The sequence below is a fragment of the Micromys minutus genome, assembly GCF_963924665.1.
Source record: "Micromys minutus genome assembly, chromosome: 10".
Classification (NCBI taxonomy): Eukaryota; Metazoa; Chordata; class Mammalia; order Rodentia; family Muridae; genus Micromys; species Micromys minutus.
Genome location: NC_137979.1, coordinates 53,823,287 through 53,843,146, shown reverse-complemented (window position 1 = coordinate 53,843,146; position 19,860 = coordinate 53,823,287). Strand labels below are relative to the sequence as shown.

General features: G+C 47.2%; 1 protein-coding gene across 2 annotated transcripts in view; it reads left to right on the top strand.

The window, feature by feature from the left end:
- Positions 1-19,860, top strand: part of PRKCA (protein kinase C alpha) — a 386,490-nt gene that overhangs the window by 343,860 nt on the left and 22,770 nt on the right. For both annotated transcript variants that reach the window (XM_080924536.1, XM_080924535.1), the window contains exon 14: positions 15,506-15,586. In XM_080924536.1, the coding sequence (XP_080780662.1) occupies positions 15,506-15,586 (81 nt within the window). The remainder of the gene's footprint in view (positions 1-15,505; positions 15,587-19,860) is intronic.

Here is a 19,860-nt window from a genome sequence, read left to right as displayed (position 1 = left end):
CAGGTGTGCTCCTCAGCACACAGTGAGGCTAACTCTCTATTTTCCTGGACTTCTGTTTTTGTCCTGTGTATTTGTAAGGCTGTCTCGTGGTAAACTGTTTCCCTTGAAAGCCTCTGGTCATAATAATTTCAGAGACGCTGGCATTAGGAATTTGCTTGTATATTGCAATTTGCCTATTAATGCTGAATGAGAAGGTAGTCACCGTCACGGCTTCCTAAGCATCCTGAGTGGTGGTGACTCTTGTCTACATAGCACCATAATTCTTCTGTAGAAAGACACAGTTGCCGTGGTTAGAAGCACAGTCATTTTCATAGTTTGTATATACAATAGGGACCTAGGGGCCTAGTCTCCACTCACTCTTATGTGTACTGAAAAGATCTCCTTCCTATTTCAAGAAACTTCCTATATGCCGATAAGAGAGTTGGTTAGAGCCCTGGACCACCTCATAGCCATGTTCTGTCCATACACAGCCCATGGGTGCCAAAGTCTTTTCCTGTTCTTGCTCCAGTGAAACCTAGGCTCACAGTGGACAGTGGGCTAGCCTCAACTCTCCACAGAGCCACTGTTGGCACATCCCACATCTGTTCAACCTAATGGCCATGAGTTTGCCTCAGATACAAGGATGGTAAGAAAGGTCAGTTCAAAAGTCAGACCACTGTGAGCTTTAAGCATGGCTGTAATCTGTAGGCTGTAGGGACTCAGGTTAGATTCTTAACCTCTGTGCCCTCCCTGCTTTCTTCTAATCATTGATAGTAAGAAGCAGTGTGAGAAAGCACCTAGCAGACCCTCACACCTCCATTTGCTGTTGGCCTGGCAGGAGTCGTAATTCCTTAGGGAAACTGAGCTCTTGTTTGTACTTTAGCTTGCAAATAGGCTTTAATTATAAATTCAATTTTCAAGTTATATTTACTGTGTGTGTGCACATATGTGTGTGCACATGCACATCACACCACCCATATAGAAGTCAGAGAGGAGGGAGGCAGGTCTCTCCTTCCACCATATGAGTCTCAATGATAGAATTCCAGTCATCAGTCTTGGCAGCAAGAACCCCACTTACTGAGCCATCTAGCTGGCTGCAGAGATCCACACTTTGAATGGCATTGCCAAGGGCATTATCCTGGTATTTAACTGACTAGGATCTCTTGGGGTACGGGGATGATAGTCATTACTACCCCCAGCCATACTGTGAGTTTATATAATCACAATTTTCAATATGAAGAATAAAATACAGTGAAAATCAGAGCCTTTGACTGCAGCATGCTTTCTGAAGCCTCCTGCAGCTGACAGGTATGGAGAAAGCTCTGAGTCAGATCCTACCAGATCAGGATGCCTGATGACAACGGTGGCATCAGTGTGTCTAGGGATGAAGGTGGCTTTAAACTTCCTCTCCATGAAGACCAGGTTTCTGCTGATCAAACCCATGACTGCTCATATCTGCAACAGTTAAGCTGTTTGCTCCAACCAGGGATGGCACTCCCTCACAAGTGGAATTATCTATATAATTAAGCTTTGTCCATTTGAGTGACAATTTTTTTTCTGTTTGCTATAGGAATGTCCTATTGCTATTGTAACCAATAACCATGAACTTAGTCGTCTGAATGTTAATGTAAGGAGTTTGGGGTGTTAGAACGTTAGAATGCCTGCCTAGCATGCTCAAGCCCTGGGTTCAACCTAGCACCACACACACACACACACACACACACACACACACACACACACACACAAAAATGTAATGCAAAGTTCTAATGATCATTCTTTCTGGAGCTAGGGGGATGTACTTGTATACAGATCCTGCCTATAAATATCAAGTGAGGCGGTGGTCATGGCCATGGCTTCTTAGCATCGTCAGAGTGTTGAGCACATGGTACTAGGATTCTAATCTAGGAAGACGAAGTCAATGGGGCTAAAAGAGCATGGTTGTTTCTATGGCTTGTATCATCAGCAGTACCCATATTAGGGTAGACCCATTCTTTAATGTTTCCCACATCTACAAGCTGTGTGCCCTGGCTCACGCTGTTTTCTTTCACCTTCCAAGCACCAGTAGCTCATTGTGACTTTTCCAAGTTCAGCCTTCCCCTTCCCACAGCACTCCTGTGATTACCCTCCACCCCCAACACTCCAGATCCATCTCCATGTCTCTAGACCTCAAGTTGCATCTGAAAAGTCCTTACTAAGCAAGATTATATTCACAGGTTCTGAGGAGCAGAACCTAGACATCCTTTAGGGAAGAAGACATTCAGTTGGACTCATCCGGATGAGACTTTCTGCTGCCAAACACACTTAAGCACGTTCTAGGAATACTCTGGAAATTCAGGACACTGACTCTTTTTTTGTTGTTCTTTTAAGATTTACTCATTTATTTTATGTGAATACACTGTCACTATCTTCAGACACACCAGAAGAGGGCATCAGATCTCACTACAGATGGTTGTGAACCACCATGTGGTTGCTGGGAATTGAACTCAGGACCTTTGGAAGAGCAGTCAGTGCTCTTAACTTCTGAGCCATCTCTCTAGCCCTGGGACTGACTCTTCATGTACATAAAATAATGTGCCCATTCTGTGAGCATCCTGGTTTCTGAAGCCTCCATTTTTAGTTCTCTGATAAGTAGCAATAAAGACAGCAACCAGTGTATAATGCCTACTATGCACTAGGCACCTCTGACACACACACACACACACACACACACACACACCTTAGTCCTCAAGGTGAATCCCTTGAGAGAGGTTAGCATCAGACCCTCCTTCTGATGAATCAATCGACTTAGGTCTAAGAAATATGTGAAATTGCTACAGAATTCTAGAATTAGGATCAACCCCATGTTCAAACCATCTCCAGACCTCCTCACCTCTTCTTACACCTGAGTGACTCTTGTGTACTGACTGCATTCTTTTTTTGTTCCCCTTAATTTTTTTTATTTTCCTATGATGATATTACCTTTTTTACAAAATTGGATATTCTCTGTATTTACATTTCAAATGTTATCCCCTTTCCCTCCACTCTCATCCTCTTTCCCCCTCCACTTGCTTCCATGAAGGTGCTCTCTCTCCCTCTACCCTCTCCACCTCAGTGCCTTGGCATTCCCCTACACTGGGAAAATGCACCTTCACTGGAACAAAGGCCTCTTCTCCCATTGATGCCGGACAATGCTATCCTCTGCTATATATGCAACTGGAGCCATGGGTCTCTCTATGTGTGCCCATTGGTTGGTGTTTTAGTCCCTGGGAGTTCTGGAGGGTTTGGCTAGTTGATAATATTGTTCTTCCCATGGAGTAGCAAACCCCAGACTGTACTGTTACCTGTTTCCCTGGGACAGGTTCCTGCTGCACAGAACAATATACTCACTTTTAACTGTCAACTTGACATACTCTAGAATCCCCTAGGAAGAGATAGATTCTCAGTGAGACACTGTCTACATCTGGTTGTTGTACTTCATGGAAGGATTATCTTGATGTGGGAAGACCCAGTCCACAGTGAGTGGCACTGTCCCCTGAGTTTGGAACCTGGGCTCTGTGAAAGTGGAGAAAGCAAGCCAAGTAGCCAAGTGCTAGGTACTCATGCACCCATTCTCTGCTGTTGACCTTGGGTGTGGCTCTCTGTCTCAAGTTCCTGCTGCCTCAACTTCCCCACAGTGACAGACTGGAACCTGGAACTGTGCTAAAATAAACCATCTCCCCTAAGCTGCCTTTTCTCAGCAACAACTGAGCAGGAATAGAGAACACCAGGCTGCCTCCTTTCTTCCCCATCTCCTGCTGCCCCTACTGTGATGTTAGGTGTGGACCACCATATCCAAGCACAGGCTCACATTCTTAGAAACTCATTGTACCAAGTGTGACGTCTTTAGGGTTCTCTGCCCTTCAGTGCTGACAGTTCAGAAAAGAAATATTCCTGGAGCCACAAGCTATGCCCAGCTTTCTCTTGCTGTCAAGTAGGCTCTCACTGAAAACATAGGCAACGCTGCCTGGGAAAATGAGTGGATACCACCATCAGGTTGTCTTTCTAGTTATCCTCTGAGCATCTCCACCTCTGACACACACGGCCCCAAGAATATTTACAGTTTGGGGGAAACCAAATAGGTTCAAGGTTTCAGAATTTGCTCAAGGGTTAAACTAATCCTATCATCTGTATAAATCTTCCTGGCAGGCAGAAGCAAAACTAATTATCTTAGATGGCATTTTCCTTAATAGGCAAAGCAAAGGCTAAAATATTTACGGCCATTTGTTCAAAAACCTTGAAATCAATTTATACTGTGGCATCCCCCTAATGGCTGAAGATGGGTCAAAGCAAAAAATGTCATTCACAGATACGACTTGAGAGTGAAGATGAAAATCTACAGAGGGGAATGTCTTAGTTGGGGTTTTACTGCTGTGAACAGACGTCATGACCAAGGCAACTCTTATAAGGACAACATTTAATTGGGGCTGGTTTACAGGTTCAGAGGTTCAGTCTATTTTCATAAAGGCAGGAGCATGGCAGAGTTTAGGCAGGCATGGTGCAGGAGAAGCTGAGAGTTCTACATCTTCATCTGAAGGCTGCTATGAAAAGACTGGCTTCCAGGCAGGTAGGATGAGGGTATTAAAGTTCACCACCACAGTGACACACCTACTCCAACAAGCGCTACTCCCTGGGCCAAGTATATAGAAACCATCATAGGGTACTAATCAGAAAATAATTCTAGAAGCCACCATGAGGGCTTCCTCTGCTCTGACATAACAGGAATTCTCTGAGTTCACAGAGTCCTTGAGAAGACTAGTCACAAGCCGTGCACCTCTCTGCATTCTTAAGCACCAGCTCAGAGTCCAGGGGCAAACACTGACACGCCCAGGTTCTTGTGACTTGGAACAAAGAGTTAGACCCGGGACACATGGGCATGGATAGAAATAGTGACCATTTGATCAGAGAGAATGCAGTAACTCAGAAAGCTGAGGAAAGTCCAAAGCTCAGAGATCACAAGTCTCATTTCATGGGTCCCTAGGCTCCACCCTCTGTATACCATCTCATGTGCCTGCCTTCGCTGATGCTTGGAACTCCTGGTCCTCTTTCCCTCACAAATACTGTCTCATTTAGAGCCCACATTAGAAGGGCTTTCCCATCTTCCTCTCTCATTGGCTTCTTTCCTGTCAATCTTGATGCCTTGTTGTCCTGCCCCACCAGTGTTGCCTTCTTCTTTCCTTCCATGAAGTGGCTGGCCAGTGTTCTTCTCTGTAACCCTGCAGCAGTGGGAGGGAAACCCGTTCATAGAGTGTCACACATGGAAATCCTTGAAGCCCTGCTAACTCAGGGGATGTGTTAAGTGGGCAGAGAACCTCTCCCATGATGTGTTGGCTCTGCTCTGTCCCAAGTCCCCTGAGCACATCTTTATCAGCACATCGAGCTACTGTGACTTGTATGAAACCACACACCTGGTCACAGGCAGAGTTAGATTGGATACTAGATCTCCTGGCCCCAAAGACCATACATTTTCTTTTTCATGTAACAGAAACAATATCCATGTATATTGTCTCTAGAGCCATGGAAAAAAGCAATTTAAAATGAGCATTTAGGGACTGGGAGGTGGCTGCATGGGTAAAGTGTTTGCTGCTCAAGCATACAGTCCTAAGTTTAGATCCCCAGCACCTCGTAAAAGCCAACCACAGAAGCACACTTCTGTAACCGTAGTGATGGAGGGACAGAGAAGGGAGAATCCTAGAGGATGAGCTCTAGGTTTAGTGAGAGAGCCTGTCTCAATAAGATAGGGATTGAGGAAGACAGTGTTAATGTCTTACCTCCACAGGCACACACACACACACACACACACACACACACACACACACACACAGAGAGAGAGAGAGAGAGAGAGAGAGAGACTTATGTGCACACACATACACACACACTTTAACATGAGCATTCGATTACAGTCCACCTTTTCTTTGGCATCTCTTAGGAACTGGACCTTGTGTGACCTGGAACCAGGCACTAAGCTTTGCTCAGAGACCACCAGTGTCCAGGGGTTTTCTAGACAACCATTAATGCTAAGCTGGTCCCTTAGAACCCACCAGCAGCCTAGAAGCATGGAATCTACACACAGCACACAGAACCGATCAGTCAGAATATTCATCAGGTACCATCCCCGTCATATTCTGGGGATGCCCTTCCAGGAATGGAGACCTGCTAGAGACCAGGAGACCATATAGAATGACAACAGCCTAGCAGAGATAAGGATTTCAAAATGACAGATTCCTGTTGGCGATGACAGTACCTCCAACATGGGTATAATCACTAGGTGAAAAACTTATAGGTGTGGTCGCCCCGACGCCTGCTACATGGGAGCAGAGGAGGGAAGTCTAGTCAAGGTCGGAGTTAAAGGAGTCCCCAGAGCAGAAGACTTGTCCCTGGGACATGGCTTTTACATCCTTGGCCTGGGCCATGACGTCCCAGTGCTTCCTGCCACAATAGCCAGAGAGCTATACTTTTATGCAAAGCTCGCCAAATTATTTTAAGTAGCCCTAAGATATAGTAAAAGACATCTTCCTAGTGAGATTCAGCCAGTGGGCCATCAGTCACCCCACCTTCCAGGTTTTTGCTGCTCTCCTTCCTTCCACCCAGATATCTTACCCCAGGCATACCTCCTGTCTCTCCAACCCCCGTTTGTTTGTTTGTTTTGCTCCTTCCAACCTTTCTACCATCTTGGTCCTCTGTCCTGGCTGCATACCTCTGAATCCACCCAGTTAGTACCTAAGCCTCATCTCCTCTAAGGGACTTGGATGTCCTGTGTCACAGGGTAGCTCTGTGGTCCTTTGTTCAGTGCTCCCCTGCCCCATTATTGAGAGGCTGCAGGGTTTGGAGTATTGCTTGGGAAGAATGCACTCACACTGCTTCCCTGGATGCAGCCATGGCTGTCAGGTAGCCATCGGCTTTGGAACTAATAGAACCAGGAATCCTGGAGCCCAGTCACTGGAGTGGTCATCTGCAGCTGTCACTATATGGGGATGTTGGTATAGAGTGTCACCATATGAGGGTGTTAGTATAGAGTAGGGCCCACACCTCTAATTATCCACTAAAGAGGCCAATGAGCTGGGAGTATCTGGAAGCCGATAGGACATCAAGCTCAGCTCCCCCCAGAAAGCCAGTTATCCCAGAGACTTTCAAAGCAAGGGCCTGGGGGAAGGGCTGAGAAATATATACAATTTTTTAAAAAAAAGAATTAAAAATCTCAATGAAAAAAAATAGCTCTTGCGGTCACACAGCCGAGCAGTCGGGCAGTAAATTGGGACTTGGCTGACAGAGACAGGTTAAAAAAAAAAAAAAAAAAAAGCTGAGCAGAAGCCTGCCCCAGCTGCATGGACCATGGGCCCCATGGCTGCCCATAAGTGCTTGATTAAAGAAAGAAAATGATAAACCGAGTGCATCTCTGCTTCCCTGTCTGCAGGGTCATGGTCCAGAGACTTCAGCACCAGAGAGAAAATGAGTCTGTGCCTTCCCTCAGAGAAACACTTTAAAAAGCCCAAACGAGGCTCTCCTTTGGCATCTTCCTTAAATTGTGTGCATCTCCGCGGAACATCTCTGTGACTTATGTAGGGTACATGATCCCGTGTTTTTTCCTTGCCTGCCCACAACTCTTCAGCCACTCCTAATTCCCCAGCCTCTGAGCCCGTGGACTCGGCTTCATTCTCCACAGCCTTTGGAGCCACCTATGCCACCATGGTCCGGAAGACAGTGTGCCTCTTCCTCCCCATCCTCTTTCCCAATGACCTTCAGAATGGACCAGGTCCCAGTAGATTTGCTACCCTTTGGTGGATGCCAACTGCAACCCGGACCAGGGCAAATGCACCCTTTGTTCTTCGATCTGCTCATCAATTCTGTTTTGCACAGAAAGATTTTTTTTGCACAGAGACTTAGTTCATTTTTCCCAAGGTCCCAATAAGATAGGCCTGGACTTTGAACCCAAAGCTGGGCGGCTTTCCTCTGCAGCACCTGTTGTCCTGAGAACAGTATTGCAGCTTCTCCTCAGGAGATACCCTGAACACCCATCACACCCCCATAAGCCAGCTTTCGGGGCGCTCACACAAGCACACTTATTCTCCATGCCCAGAGGCTGTTTTCTCCTGGTACTCAGGGGCCTGAATTAATTGACTGTTCATTTAGAGCCAATTTATTTAAACCCCGTGGAAATGGGCCAGGGATTTCTGAGCCGTATCCCACCCCTTCCTCTGTGGAATTGCCCGCGTATTGGCGGGGAGGAAGTGGATATCTCACGAGCCACAACCAACAGTTACTCATTTCCTAGTGTGCACCTACCGCTCACACCTGGCGTGTAAGTTATTTCCTAAGCTTACACCCGTCCTCTGAGGCCAGTTGCACTTTCTCTGGTCCATGTGGGGAAAAGAGACTTGTAGAGGGTGCAGGCCTACCCAAGCAAGGCTCACAGATAGCAGGGCGAGCCTGGGCAGTCAGAGCCCCTCAGTGCACATGCTCTCCCAGCGCCCCGCCCCACGCCCCGCCCCACGCCCCGCCCCCTGCTCCAACCACAGAAGAACTACTGAATGTGATACCCCTGGAAAAACTAAAAAGCCCTCACAGACAAAACGTATTCCTGACTCTCCTTTAGATCCTTTGTATAAGTAGTTACTCTGTTCTAAAGTGTAGTTAACATTTTTAATGGCTCTCTGGGCTTAACAGGGGTGTCCCATGCTGGGCCACTTTAAAAGGGAGGGTCATCATAATTTCATCCCTAAATAGAATTTTCAGCAGCAAGTTTGACTTAAACGAGCTTGCCCGCCTCTAAAGGGGCAGCCCCTAACTCACATCTGTGGCCCCTCAGTTGCTTCTGTTCTATCCAGAGTAGCCAACTGAAAACACAGTGGTGTTGTGCCTGCCTGTGAGCATGCATGCAGAGGCCGGAGGAGGACATCTGGTGCTCTACTCTTCCGCTCTCTGATGTATGTATGCCCTTGACGGGGTCCCTCCGTGAAACCGGAGCTAGACTGTCTGTGCCCCCCACAGCGCTGGGGCTGTGGGCACATGCAAGGTCGTACTCAGCTTGAGGGGCTGTGGGTAAAGCTCATGTTTTCAAAACAAGTGCCCCTGCCTTTGTATGGGAGAGGATTCACACCTCCTATTCTCTTCAGTCATAGACAGAAACATCGTTTTTGTCTTAATAAAGAAAATGTGATGTTTGACCCTGTAATCAGTCACCAGCTTTCCAACCCCACTCATATTCGTTGTCCTCACAGAATGCATTTCTTCTAGAGGCTTCAAATATTACAGACATTCCTTATGTGACGTTCTAATGTCTGTGGTTGTAGATAATACATTTCTAACTATTCATTTCATACCCACCTCCCCAGTTACAACCATTAGCCCTGATGTCTAGCCCGGTGCCCACCCGAAGTCTTGACCTGTCAGCTGTAAGGGGTGACAGATGGAGAAAGGGGAGTAGGAGGGGACCATAACAAGAACTCATCCAATTGCTTGAAAGTGGATTTTTGATAAGTAGCCATCTGATGTGCCATTGCCTAGTGTCCTCTACTGCCCAGAATACCTTTCTCCCGCACACCCAGTTCTTGTTTCTGAAGTCAGGCACCGTGGGTGACATGCTTTGTGATTACTGTGGTTACCTCCCGTAAGGCCACCTCAGTGTGACCAGAGCCTCGTCATCCCCAACCATGTAACTTTCCAGGCAAAGGTGGGAATTCCAGGACCACAGCTGGGAAAGGCAGCATTTGTAAGCAAGTTCCCCATTGACACTCAGCCCCTGAGAGGCAGAGCTAGTCCCCAGTGGTTGGACTCAGAGCCCCCTCACCCCAGTATGCTTCCCACTGCATACCGAGCTCAGATGGGGTCATCAGAGTGGAGTTTGATTGGGAAGCCTCCCCCTCGAGCTGTTATGGTGTCTCACCCTCTACTCTGGTACCACAGAAGGGGACAGTTGGAACCTCAAGGTCTTTCCCCACAGATTGATGAGCCTGGGAACCTCAAGCAAGCACTTTGCTGTGGTTTGGGTTTAAGTTCCTTTCCTGCCCCCTGAAGACACTTTTTATATCATCTCTAAGCCCCTTCCAAGTTTAGTGTCCCAGTATCCTGGGGCCCTTCTGACCGTGCACACTAGAGCAGGGTGGGCATGTGAACTGGATTTGCTCTCTGGTCTACTCAATCCTCCAGCAAAGCCTTATGTGTCCACCCAGTGCTGGGTGAGCAGAGGCAGGTCCTCTGTGGTGGGCACAGTCCACATGAGGATGAGGCTTGAGTGAGGCTGGAAAAGTCTGAGTGTAAGACAGTGAAGGTTCCAGGGGCTGCCTGGCCCGAAAGTCCAGGCCCCAGAGGGGCAAGGATAAGGGAAGTAAGGGAACTCAGTGTCCAAACAGAACATCCAGAAAACTCTCTGCCTTCTTCCCTTCTGGTGCTGCCTGGGCAGGTCATTAGGCGCTTGGTGTATACAATGCTTCTCCCATAGGCCCCATGTTCCTTCCTTTGAAATTTATGATGTATTTTCGAAACAACCCTAACTCTCCCATCAAATAAAATGTGTTTACTTTCGGGGGCAGGGGGAAGGTATCTTTTGTTTCCTTGAGAATAAGAAGACCTGAACATGTTTTATGCCCAAAGCCATTGTTTTCATGGCAGCTTAGAAGGAGTACCCTACCCCAGCTCCTTTTGGTGGTCAGACCTGACATTTATGGGGAGTTGGTGCGCATTATAGGTAAGTAAGAGTGGGAATCCAATTCAAGCACAACAGAACCACTGTCTCATACTCTGGGGGTTACAGGATTCATAGGCAGAAGTATGGAGGACAAGCTACTTCCCAGCTTTTGGGCTCCTTTTCAGTCTTTGGCTCATCTTCAGAAGAACCGCTACCAGCAGGCTTCCCTGGGAGCTGTCTAGGATGCCTCCCCCCAGGCCAAAAGAAGCAGTGTATTAAAATGGTCAAAAGTAAAGCCATGGTAGCTGTCTGGATGACAACCAGGCCCAGCCTTGCCTCTTACTATAAGCTTGGGTAAGCTACACAAACCCTCTCTGCCTCTGTTCCTCTTTTTTTAAACAGGCCTAAGAAGGTCAATATGAATAAGCAGGTAAAGAGCCTAACATGGGCAAATGGCTGTGGTGGTGCCGTTAGTCATGGCCCTCATTACTGCCAGTCCTGTCCCATGGTGTCCCCAGGCCCTCCCATCTCTGAGCCGTCAGATGTCAAGGGCCATCTGAAGCATCGAGCGCTCTGGGGTGCCTTCAAGCCAAGTCATCTTGGCAGGGGGGAAAAGGCCGTGTGGCCTTCAACTAACCATCTTCCAAATGCCCTCACTGGGCCAGTGGCCTAATGCAAACTGAGAAGCCGTCCCTGGTCCTTTCCTGCCCTGGTCCTATGCCCAGTTTGGAAGATCGCTTATTCATACCTCATTTTTATAAGACAGGCATCCATTTGTAACATCCTGACAGTCCCCCCAAGCAACTGGCTCATATACGTATAATCACTGTGATCAGGATGACAAATAGATGCAAGGGGAGTGACAGTGGCCCCGGTTGGGGTCTGTCTTCAAAGCCAGAGTTCAACCTCCCATGTGCTGCAGGGAACCCCGCCAACTCTAGACCTTCTCGCCAAGCCAGCCTCCCTTTGTGAGCTGCCCCATTATGAGAAGCCAAATTGCCATGGCAGCCCCTGGCCCTGGGCCTCAGCATATCAGGGAGCCCAAGCTTGGCTGTAAGCCTCCCTTGGCCCACAAGTGACAGAGGCACCTGCATCTGTCCCCATTGGTGACAGACTCAAACTCTCATCTGTGCTCTCTGAACCTGGTCTTCAGCTCAAAGCTGGACCCCCAGGCCAGTGCAAGCCAGAGAACCCAAGCGAGTTTTAGGGATTGGCTGACTCTGAGGGCCCAGACCTTCGCTGCCCAGTGAAATGAAGCAAACTACAGCTGCATTAGGGGGCCTGTTTTTAACAATCACAAAAGAAACAGATGAAATTTATTTTGTTATATCCCATTTAACCTAGTATGCCCAACATTAAAAAAAAACTGCAAATGAGCTACTTCTCATTTTTTAACTCCTCAAAATTTTATATTTTATACCTAGCGACACCTCACTTTAGACTGGTCACATCTCATTAGCTTACTTAACACATGCCTAATGGCCACTGGGTAGCATGCCTCCAGGCAACAGCATCCCAGATCTGTGTATCTGATCACTAGTCTTCAAGAAGGGCTCCTAGTAACATCCCCTTTCACCCTGGGGAGTTTTGGTTCATTAGAGATGTTTATTCATAGCAGGAGATCTCTGGGCAAAAGTGTGAGAAAGAAAGTTTTGGTGGTGGGGTTGCACACTGTACTCTGGAAACAAGATCATCTGGTATACAAGCCCAGGGTGGGTGGCTGTGATGGTTTGAATAGGGTTGACCCCCTAGACTCATGTGTTTGATTGCTTGACCTATGAAAAGCAGTACTATTAGAAGGTGTGACCTTGTTGGGGGAAGTATGTCACTGTGGGGGTGGGGTTTTGAGGTCTCCTATACTCAAGCTCTGCCCAGTGTGGGGCAATCTCCTCCTGCTGCCTTCAGATCAGTATAACTCTCAGCTCCTTTATCTAGCACCACATATATCTGGACATGGCCACGCTTCCCACCATAATGGTAATGGACTAAGCCCCTCAAACTATAAGCCACCCGAATTAAATGTTGTCTTTTGTAAGAGTTGCCATGGTCATGGTGTCTGTGCTCAGCAATGAAACCCTAACCACAGTGGCACTGACGAACCTCTCCTGGAAAGAATGCCCAGGCTGCCTTCCAAACTTCACCTCTGTATTACATCTGACAGCACACGGTGACTGTCATCTCCATCTGGGAGCCAACACGGCAGCCCCGAGGGGTCAACAATGCAGTGGGTGGGAGAAGGCTGATGTCACCAGAAGTTCTGCTTCTGTGCACCCTGGAGAAGGAGAGGGTGTTATCAGCAGGGGTTAAAGCTGCAGAAATAGAGCGTGATCAGGGCCCGTGTGGAAGGGAGAAGGGAAAAGCTCTGCAGATGGCTGTGACCTTTAGGAATTATAGCTCAGTCTGAACAGAAATGTACTCCCACACTCTCTGACAGCTTTCTAGAATCAAACATGACTTGGCACCATGAGAACACGGGAGTCTGGCTGGTGGGATTGTTCAGGTATTCATGGTACCAAATGATATGAATATGAAAGGTTGTCATGTGTGGTGACACATGCTGAGATCCTAGTACTTGGGATGCTGTGAGTTCTAAGCCAACCTGAACTGCATAGTAGCCAAACCCTGAGAAGAAATAAAGTCTTAAATTCCTCATTCATTTAGCTACCATTCATTTAGCTACCCAGATCCCTGGGACAGAGGGGAACACGGCTTAGAAAAACTGGCTTTGTATGCCGAAGAGAGCAGTTTATGCGACTGCTTTCAAAAATGTCATTGTGCCACCATACTTTAAACCATTTGAGATTATTTCATACCCTCTCGACTGATCCTCAGTGCCTTTTGATAACGTTTTATCAAGTCCAGCATAGATAAATTTGAAATCCACAAAATCCTCTTTAAAACAAATGAACCAGCACTCAGGAACAACTTAATCACTGGGTGGATTTGGACAAGTCTGTTAACTTTGGGAACAGTCACGTCTCTCCATCATGTGGCATGAGAAGACAAAAGGCAAGCGTAAAGTGTCCCACGTGTTGACTTTGGCTCTCTGAAGAAGGGTTTTTACCGCTTTCTATTTGGTCCAAATGGGCTTTGAAGAAAAGGTGAGGTGCAGCAATTTGTCATTAGTGGGGTAACCGACTCTAGTCACTAATATTTTTGTTGCTTGCAACAGTGGACATCTGATCACTGTGAGCAAGCAGAGGCAGGTGGCCTTCTTTGTCTTGCATCCAAGTCATGCTGACCACAAACATCTGGAATCACCCTGGCAGGAGACAGATGAGCCTACCTTAACCAGGAAATAAAATATCACTTCCCCTCTATTTCCGTTTCCCAGAAGTTTTTCCATTTAAAAGTGTAAATTTTGAACTATCAGAGGGTATACTAAACAAAACATGAGAAGTTGAGGGTTTGTAAAGAACATTTGTAAAAATTAAAGCAGAGGATCCACATCATTAAGATATAAAGAAATCACATTAATCAATAAAAGTAAAGGTCCCTGTAGTCCGTGAAGGCAGAAATCTTGTTCTTGCCACAGTGTATCCTTAGAACTTCCCATAGTCTCCAAAAGAATGAATGAATGGGCCTGTCAATCAGGATTGCCAGGCCGCTTACTAAGAAGAGTAGCGCAGGTGTCTAATTCCCATGTGAATAAAAGCAAATATTGAAGTGTCACTTTGGGTCATCAAATTGGCACTCTGAGAAACAATGGCAGAAAGTGCTGTTGGTGAGAGTTCAACTCTCCTGCTGCTGACAGAGAGGCACTGTGCTACCCTACAACAATCTGACAGCGCCCAAAGCTTTATTTCTGAGTCAAAAAGAACTATTCTGACCCAACAATTCCACTCATAAGGATTCATCCTGCAGAAATAACTAAAGGCTTTTGCAGAGATGTCCGTGGCTTACTGTTTTTTTTTTTTTTAATGTTATATGTATGAATGTTTTACTTGCACCTAAGTCTGTGTACCACTCACATACCTGGTGCTCATGAAGAAGAGAACAGGAGGTCAGATATCCTGGAACTGGAATTACAGACGCTCATGAGGCACCATGTAGTTGCTGGGTATTGATCCTGGGTCCTCTCTAAGAGCAAAAAGCACTCTTAATCATTAAGCCATCTCTCTAGGCCCCCATAGTCCACTGTTGAATGAAGTAACTGCAGTCTATCAGGCTGGCATAATCCCATTTGTAAAGTTTCTCATTAGTTAATTCTTACTGAGAATAGCAACCATCAGGGATAAATCATTAGAAACGAACTTACTGACCATCAGGGTCCTATTCCTAAACCAAACATTGCAGCCATCCAAAAGTCTATGGTCTCTGATAATGTTATTTTTAAGATGTATTTATTTGTTAGTTTTATGTGTGTGTGCCCCTAAGTATATGTGCAGGTGTCTGCAGAGACTAGAAGAAGGCATCAAATTCCCTGTAACTAGAGTTTCTGGCAATCCTAACCAGTTGCTGTTGGTTCTGAGAACCAATCCCGGGCCCTCTACAAGAGCAGCAAGTGCTCATAAGCACTGAGCCACTTCTCCAGCCCCATCATGTTTGTTTAACATTTAAATACAATTCACTCTTTAAATATTTTTCACCCGTGAGGATAAGTCTATCTAGCTTCAGAGTCAGTGACACCCCCAAGTGATCCCACAAGAGGAATCGCCAAATAAGATTTGGGTGCTGTAACCTAGAATGGCAGCTCTCAGTGTACCTGCCCCCCACCCCAGAAGGGTCCTTTTCCTTGCCCGCCTGTGCAGAAAGAGAGGCTGAATCTACCCCCACCTGGTTAGCGAGAGCCGTGTTAACACGCCCGCATGCTTGGTTTAACCTCTCATGGCAGGAACAGTTTGAGTTTAGTGCTCCACATAACTCATGTATTTGTTTTTCTTACAGATAATCGCTTACCAGCCGTATGGGAAGTCTGTGGACTGGTGGGCGTACGGCGTGCTGCTGTATGAGATGCTAGCTGGGCAGGTAATATTTTACTGTGTGTGTGTGCTTACGTGTGCATGTGTTTGCGTGTGCACATGCATGCTGCTGCCGCATATGATGTGACCTTCAGCTGACAGAAGGCAGAGGTGGCAGGGGAACAGCAAAGGGTAAAAAACGTTGCTCCAAAACCCTGACCTGGAGAGAGAAGGAGAAAAGCTCCAAAATCAGGAGCAAATGATCATCTCCTGATCAATAAACCTCCAAGCGGGAGGTATCAGCCTGGAGTGTGGACACGGTGGCCACCCTGTTGTGTCCTTTGCAAACTGATGACTGTAATGACCGCCGTGAGTTTTTCCAACCTGGGACTGGGTTATAGTTCCCTATAACGTGGTCAACTAAGATCGTCCCAGCCATTGTTTATGAGTTATTTATGCAAGGGTGAAGAAGCAGGCGAAACTCACTGTTAGATTCTCCCTCTCCACCTGTCTCGCTGTTGGCAATGCACCAACATTTGCACCAAAGTCCAGCAAAGCTAAACTTCCGTTAGGAGAAGGCAATTTGGTTTTACATTGGACAAGACTTTTATCAGAGAACCAAGATGCAATGCCTTAGCACAGCACTGCCCCATGCAATGGCTTCCACACCCAAGCCACTGCTTTGATAAACAACCTCCAAATCTCAATGGCTGCCTCATGCAAGTGAGCTCCATCGGAAATGAGGATTCAAGGTCAGCTCTCTCCTGTCCTTTCTCCTTGCCATGGCTGAAGGCCTTAGAGTTGTCCACTGACACATCATTTCAGCCAGCGATGAAGAGAGGGTGAGGGAACATCATGGTAAACATTTTAGAACCAGGCCAACGTGGTGCCTGTTACTCCTGCCTGTGTGACAGGCCACTTGACTCCCCTTGACTGCAGGCAGGAGGCAGAGCTGTCTGAAAGCTGGTCTGGAGGCAGCAGCTTTGGCGAAGCCTTGAGGGATCTCTGACTTTATCCCTGTTTTGTCACTTTTCTGTTGCTGTGACAAGACGTCATGACCAAAGCAACTTAGAAAGCATTTGATTTGGGGTTCACAGTCCCAAAAGGTTAGGGTCCATGACCATCATGGTAGGAAGTATGGGAGCAGGTATGCAGGCATGGTGCTGAAGAAAGAACTCACATCATTACCTACAAGTAAGAGAGAGAGAGAGAGAGAGAGAGAGAGAGAGAGAGAGAGAGAGAGAGATAGCTGAGGATGAAAGGTCCCACCCCTAGTGTCATACCTACTCCTGCAAGGCTACACTTCCCATCCTTCCCAAACAGTTCTGTCAACTTGGGACCAAGTATCCAAACACAGGAGCCTATGAGGGACATTCTCATTTGGGTCACCACAAAACCCAACTCTCTTTTAATTTTTAATTCCTAGGACTCTGAGATAGTGCTAGGGACCTTGACCTTAGAGGCAAGAACCTTAATAATCAAGAAAGGACAGACCTACCCATGCTGAGCAGTGGACCCATACATTTCTGGGGACAAAATGCCTACCATTCTGAGATGGTACATTCATTGGCCATAATTTATTTGCACACTGAGTGCTTCCTACATATAGTGAAGATAAAACAGCCAGAAATCCTCACCTTCACAAAGCCCACAGCTCAGAGAAGGAGAGAAAGAGCAGGCTAACTAGACGATGAAAATGTGTGTTAGCGATAAACTAAGGAAAAAGCATGTTGGGCTGGTTAAAACGCTGAAGGAAAGCCACCAGCACAGCTGGAACACAGGAAGAGAGAGAAAGCCAGAGGTCTCTGGCCATGTGAACACAGTTGTCACCTCAAGACTTTTACTCTAGGACAGGAATCCTGTCCTATGTCTCTATCATGTCATATCTAGTAGATAGTAAGCATCTGCTTAGCTATGGAAGCATGCAAATTTGTTTACCTATGGAAAGAGTTGTTAGTTTGTTTGTTTGCTTGTTCCAGCTCCCACCCCAAACCCTCTTAGGTGTGATGCCTTAGTGCATAAGCACAAAAGGGTAGGTTACACAGGCTCCCTGTCTGTGGCACTGAGATGGGGAGCACAGGTCGCCTATGCTCAAAAGCCAATTTCCCCTCCTAAAAATTTCGACAACAAAGTTTGACTGGACTGCCAGACACTTGGGAGCTCTGTCGACCATGTAGGCAGTGTACAGTCTAGTTCCCCCACCGCCTTGATCCTGAGTGTTGAGTTTTCAGGACCGGAACACAGGCCCCTCCTCTCAATTCGAGTCTCATTTGTATCTCCCAGCCAGTGAAATCAGCTGGCCAGAGACACAGCCTGGGCTTCCTAAGGGCACTCCATTTTCCAGGAACATCCGTGCCTTGGTTCCTTATTGGCTGACAGAAGTCTAGGGTTTCAGAAGAGCCTGCAATGAAGTCCTATTTTCCTCCTCCCCTTCCTTTCCTCCTTCCTCCCTCTTTTCTTCCTTCCCACTTACCTGCTGGCTTTTCTCCCCAAAAATTTCCAGGCTGCATCCCCTATTGAAAAGCCCAGGAAGTGAGTCTCCCTTGGGCCTTTTGGTGACAAAAGACCAAAAGCAGGGTAAGGTGCAGTTGACGTTTGCTCACAGTTTGGAGGGTACGCTCAGCAGCAGATAGCTGGCTGCACACATTGCATCCCAATCAGGAAGCCGTGAGAGATGAATGCTGCTGCCTATCCAGCTCTTTGGTCAGTCCTGTACCTCAGCCCATGGAATGTGGACACCCATGTTTAAGGTGGGCCTTCCCACATCAGTTAACCAAGTCTGGAACTCTGCACAGGCAGCCTCAGACTTTTGTTTCCATGGTGATTCTGAATCTCATCAGGTTGACAGGATGAACCATCACAGGCCTTGTATGCAGAGCCTAGATAAATGAACCATCACAGGTCTTGTGTGCAAACCCTGAGGAGGTATCCAGGCTTTCCAAGGAGGTCCCTCTCACCCCTGTTCCCACAGCTTTCTGTACACCTTCCGGCCTATTTCTCATGCTGCTTCCCAGACACTTAGTTAGCCTTGTATGCATCCCCCAAAGCCTCTATCTTCAAAAGGGTGATAGTCCTTAAAAATGACACCTGCAAGGTTTCCATAATGCTGATGCCTGGTTGGGCACAGGCCACAACCTCTGTTCCATACAAGCTCTACCCGGCTGCCTATAAAGAGCAAGCAGTTCTAGTAGACCCTGGCAAGGTGAAGTGAATTCCTGGCGAGTCTACAACTTGGCCACAGGTGTCACTCAAATACCCACAGCCCCTCACAGTCACGGGGACTCAACAACAAGAGCGGATCGACACGGGGACTAAGGAGGAACACTGACTGTGAGCTTGTCCGAGGACTCAGCATTACATTTGTCTTCCTTAACTACAGAAGGCTAACGATGGGCAGGGAAAGGTGGCTGGTTGCAATTTTATGCACCTTCAGCTTATCAGTGGTCAGCAGCCAAATGGAGCCATTAAGTCTAAATAGCCTGAGCCTGTATCCAGTTTCTGAATGGCCTGAGAAACACAATTGCTTAGACAGGAGCATTAATAGTGTCTCTGTGGGCCTCTGATGAGATCACTGTGGCTCCAAGTGTTCAGAGTGTTTGTCACAAGGGGACTGACCCTCCCCTCATCTGCATCCCTCCCCTTCCACAGACGTTTATCTGTACTGGGTACTTCATCTCAGTAATTGGAGCTTCAGCCCAAATGGTCCACATGTGTCCCTCTCCCGTCCCCCTAGGTCCTCAGCAATCTGCAAAGCAACATGGCAGGGTCCTTTCCTACTGCCCGTTAGAAAGCGATTCGGGAAGCATTTTGTACTGTGGGAGCCATCACCCCATTTGCTGGATGGAAACTGAGAGCTCTCCAGTGGGGCATGGGGCTCAACACGTTCACCCGAGACTCTTTAATGGGGAGCTGAGCTCGGAACACTGTGTCCAGATTTGCAGACACTTAAAAATAGATGCAGGAATAGGGATAGTAGGGGAGAGAGGCACTCTGAAATGGTTAAGTACCCAGGTCTCCCCACACCGTAGAGGCTGGCGTTACTAGAACGGAAGGTGGATGTAATTATAACCTGGCACCACTGACCTGCCTTTAGCACCGATAAATAGTAGGTAATTATCTGTAAAGAGGCCCCCAGGGTGAGTTAGAGAGTCCTCGCAAGAACATGAACATGCTCAACATTCCTTTGCTGCATAATCCCACAGCCAGGACAGTTCTTCAGAAGCAATTGAGAGGGAAAAGAAGCCGGCATGCGGAGATGTTTCCACTAGCATCTGTTATCAAAACGTGGTGCTCAAAGCGATTGTTAATGCACCCAAGAACCCATGAATCCATTTGAAGAGA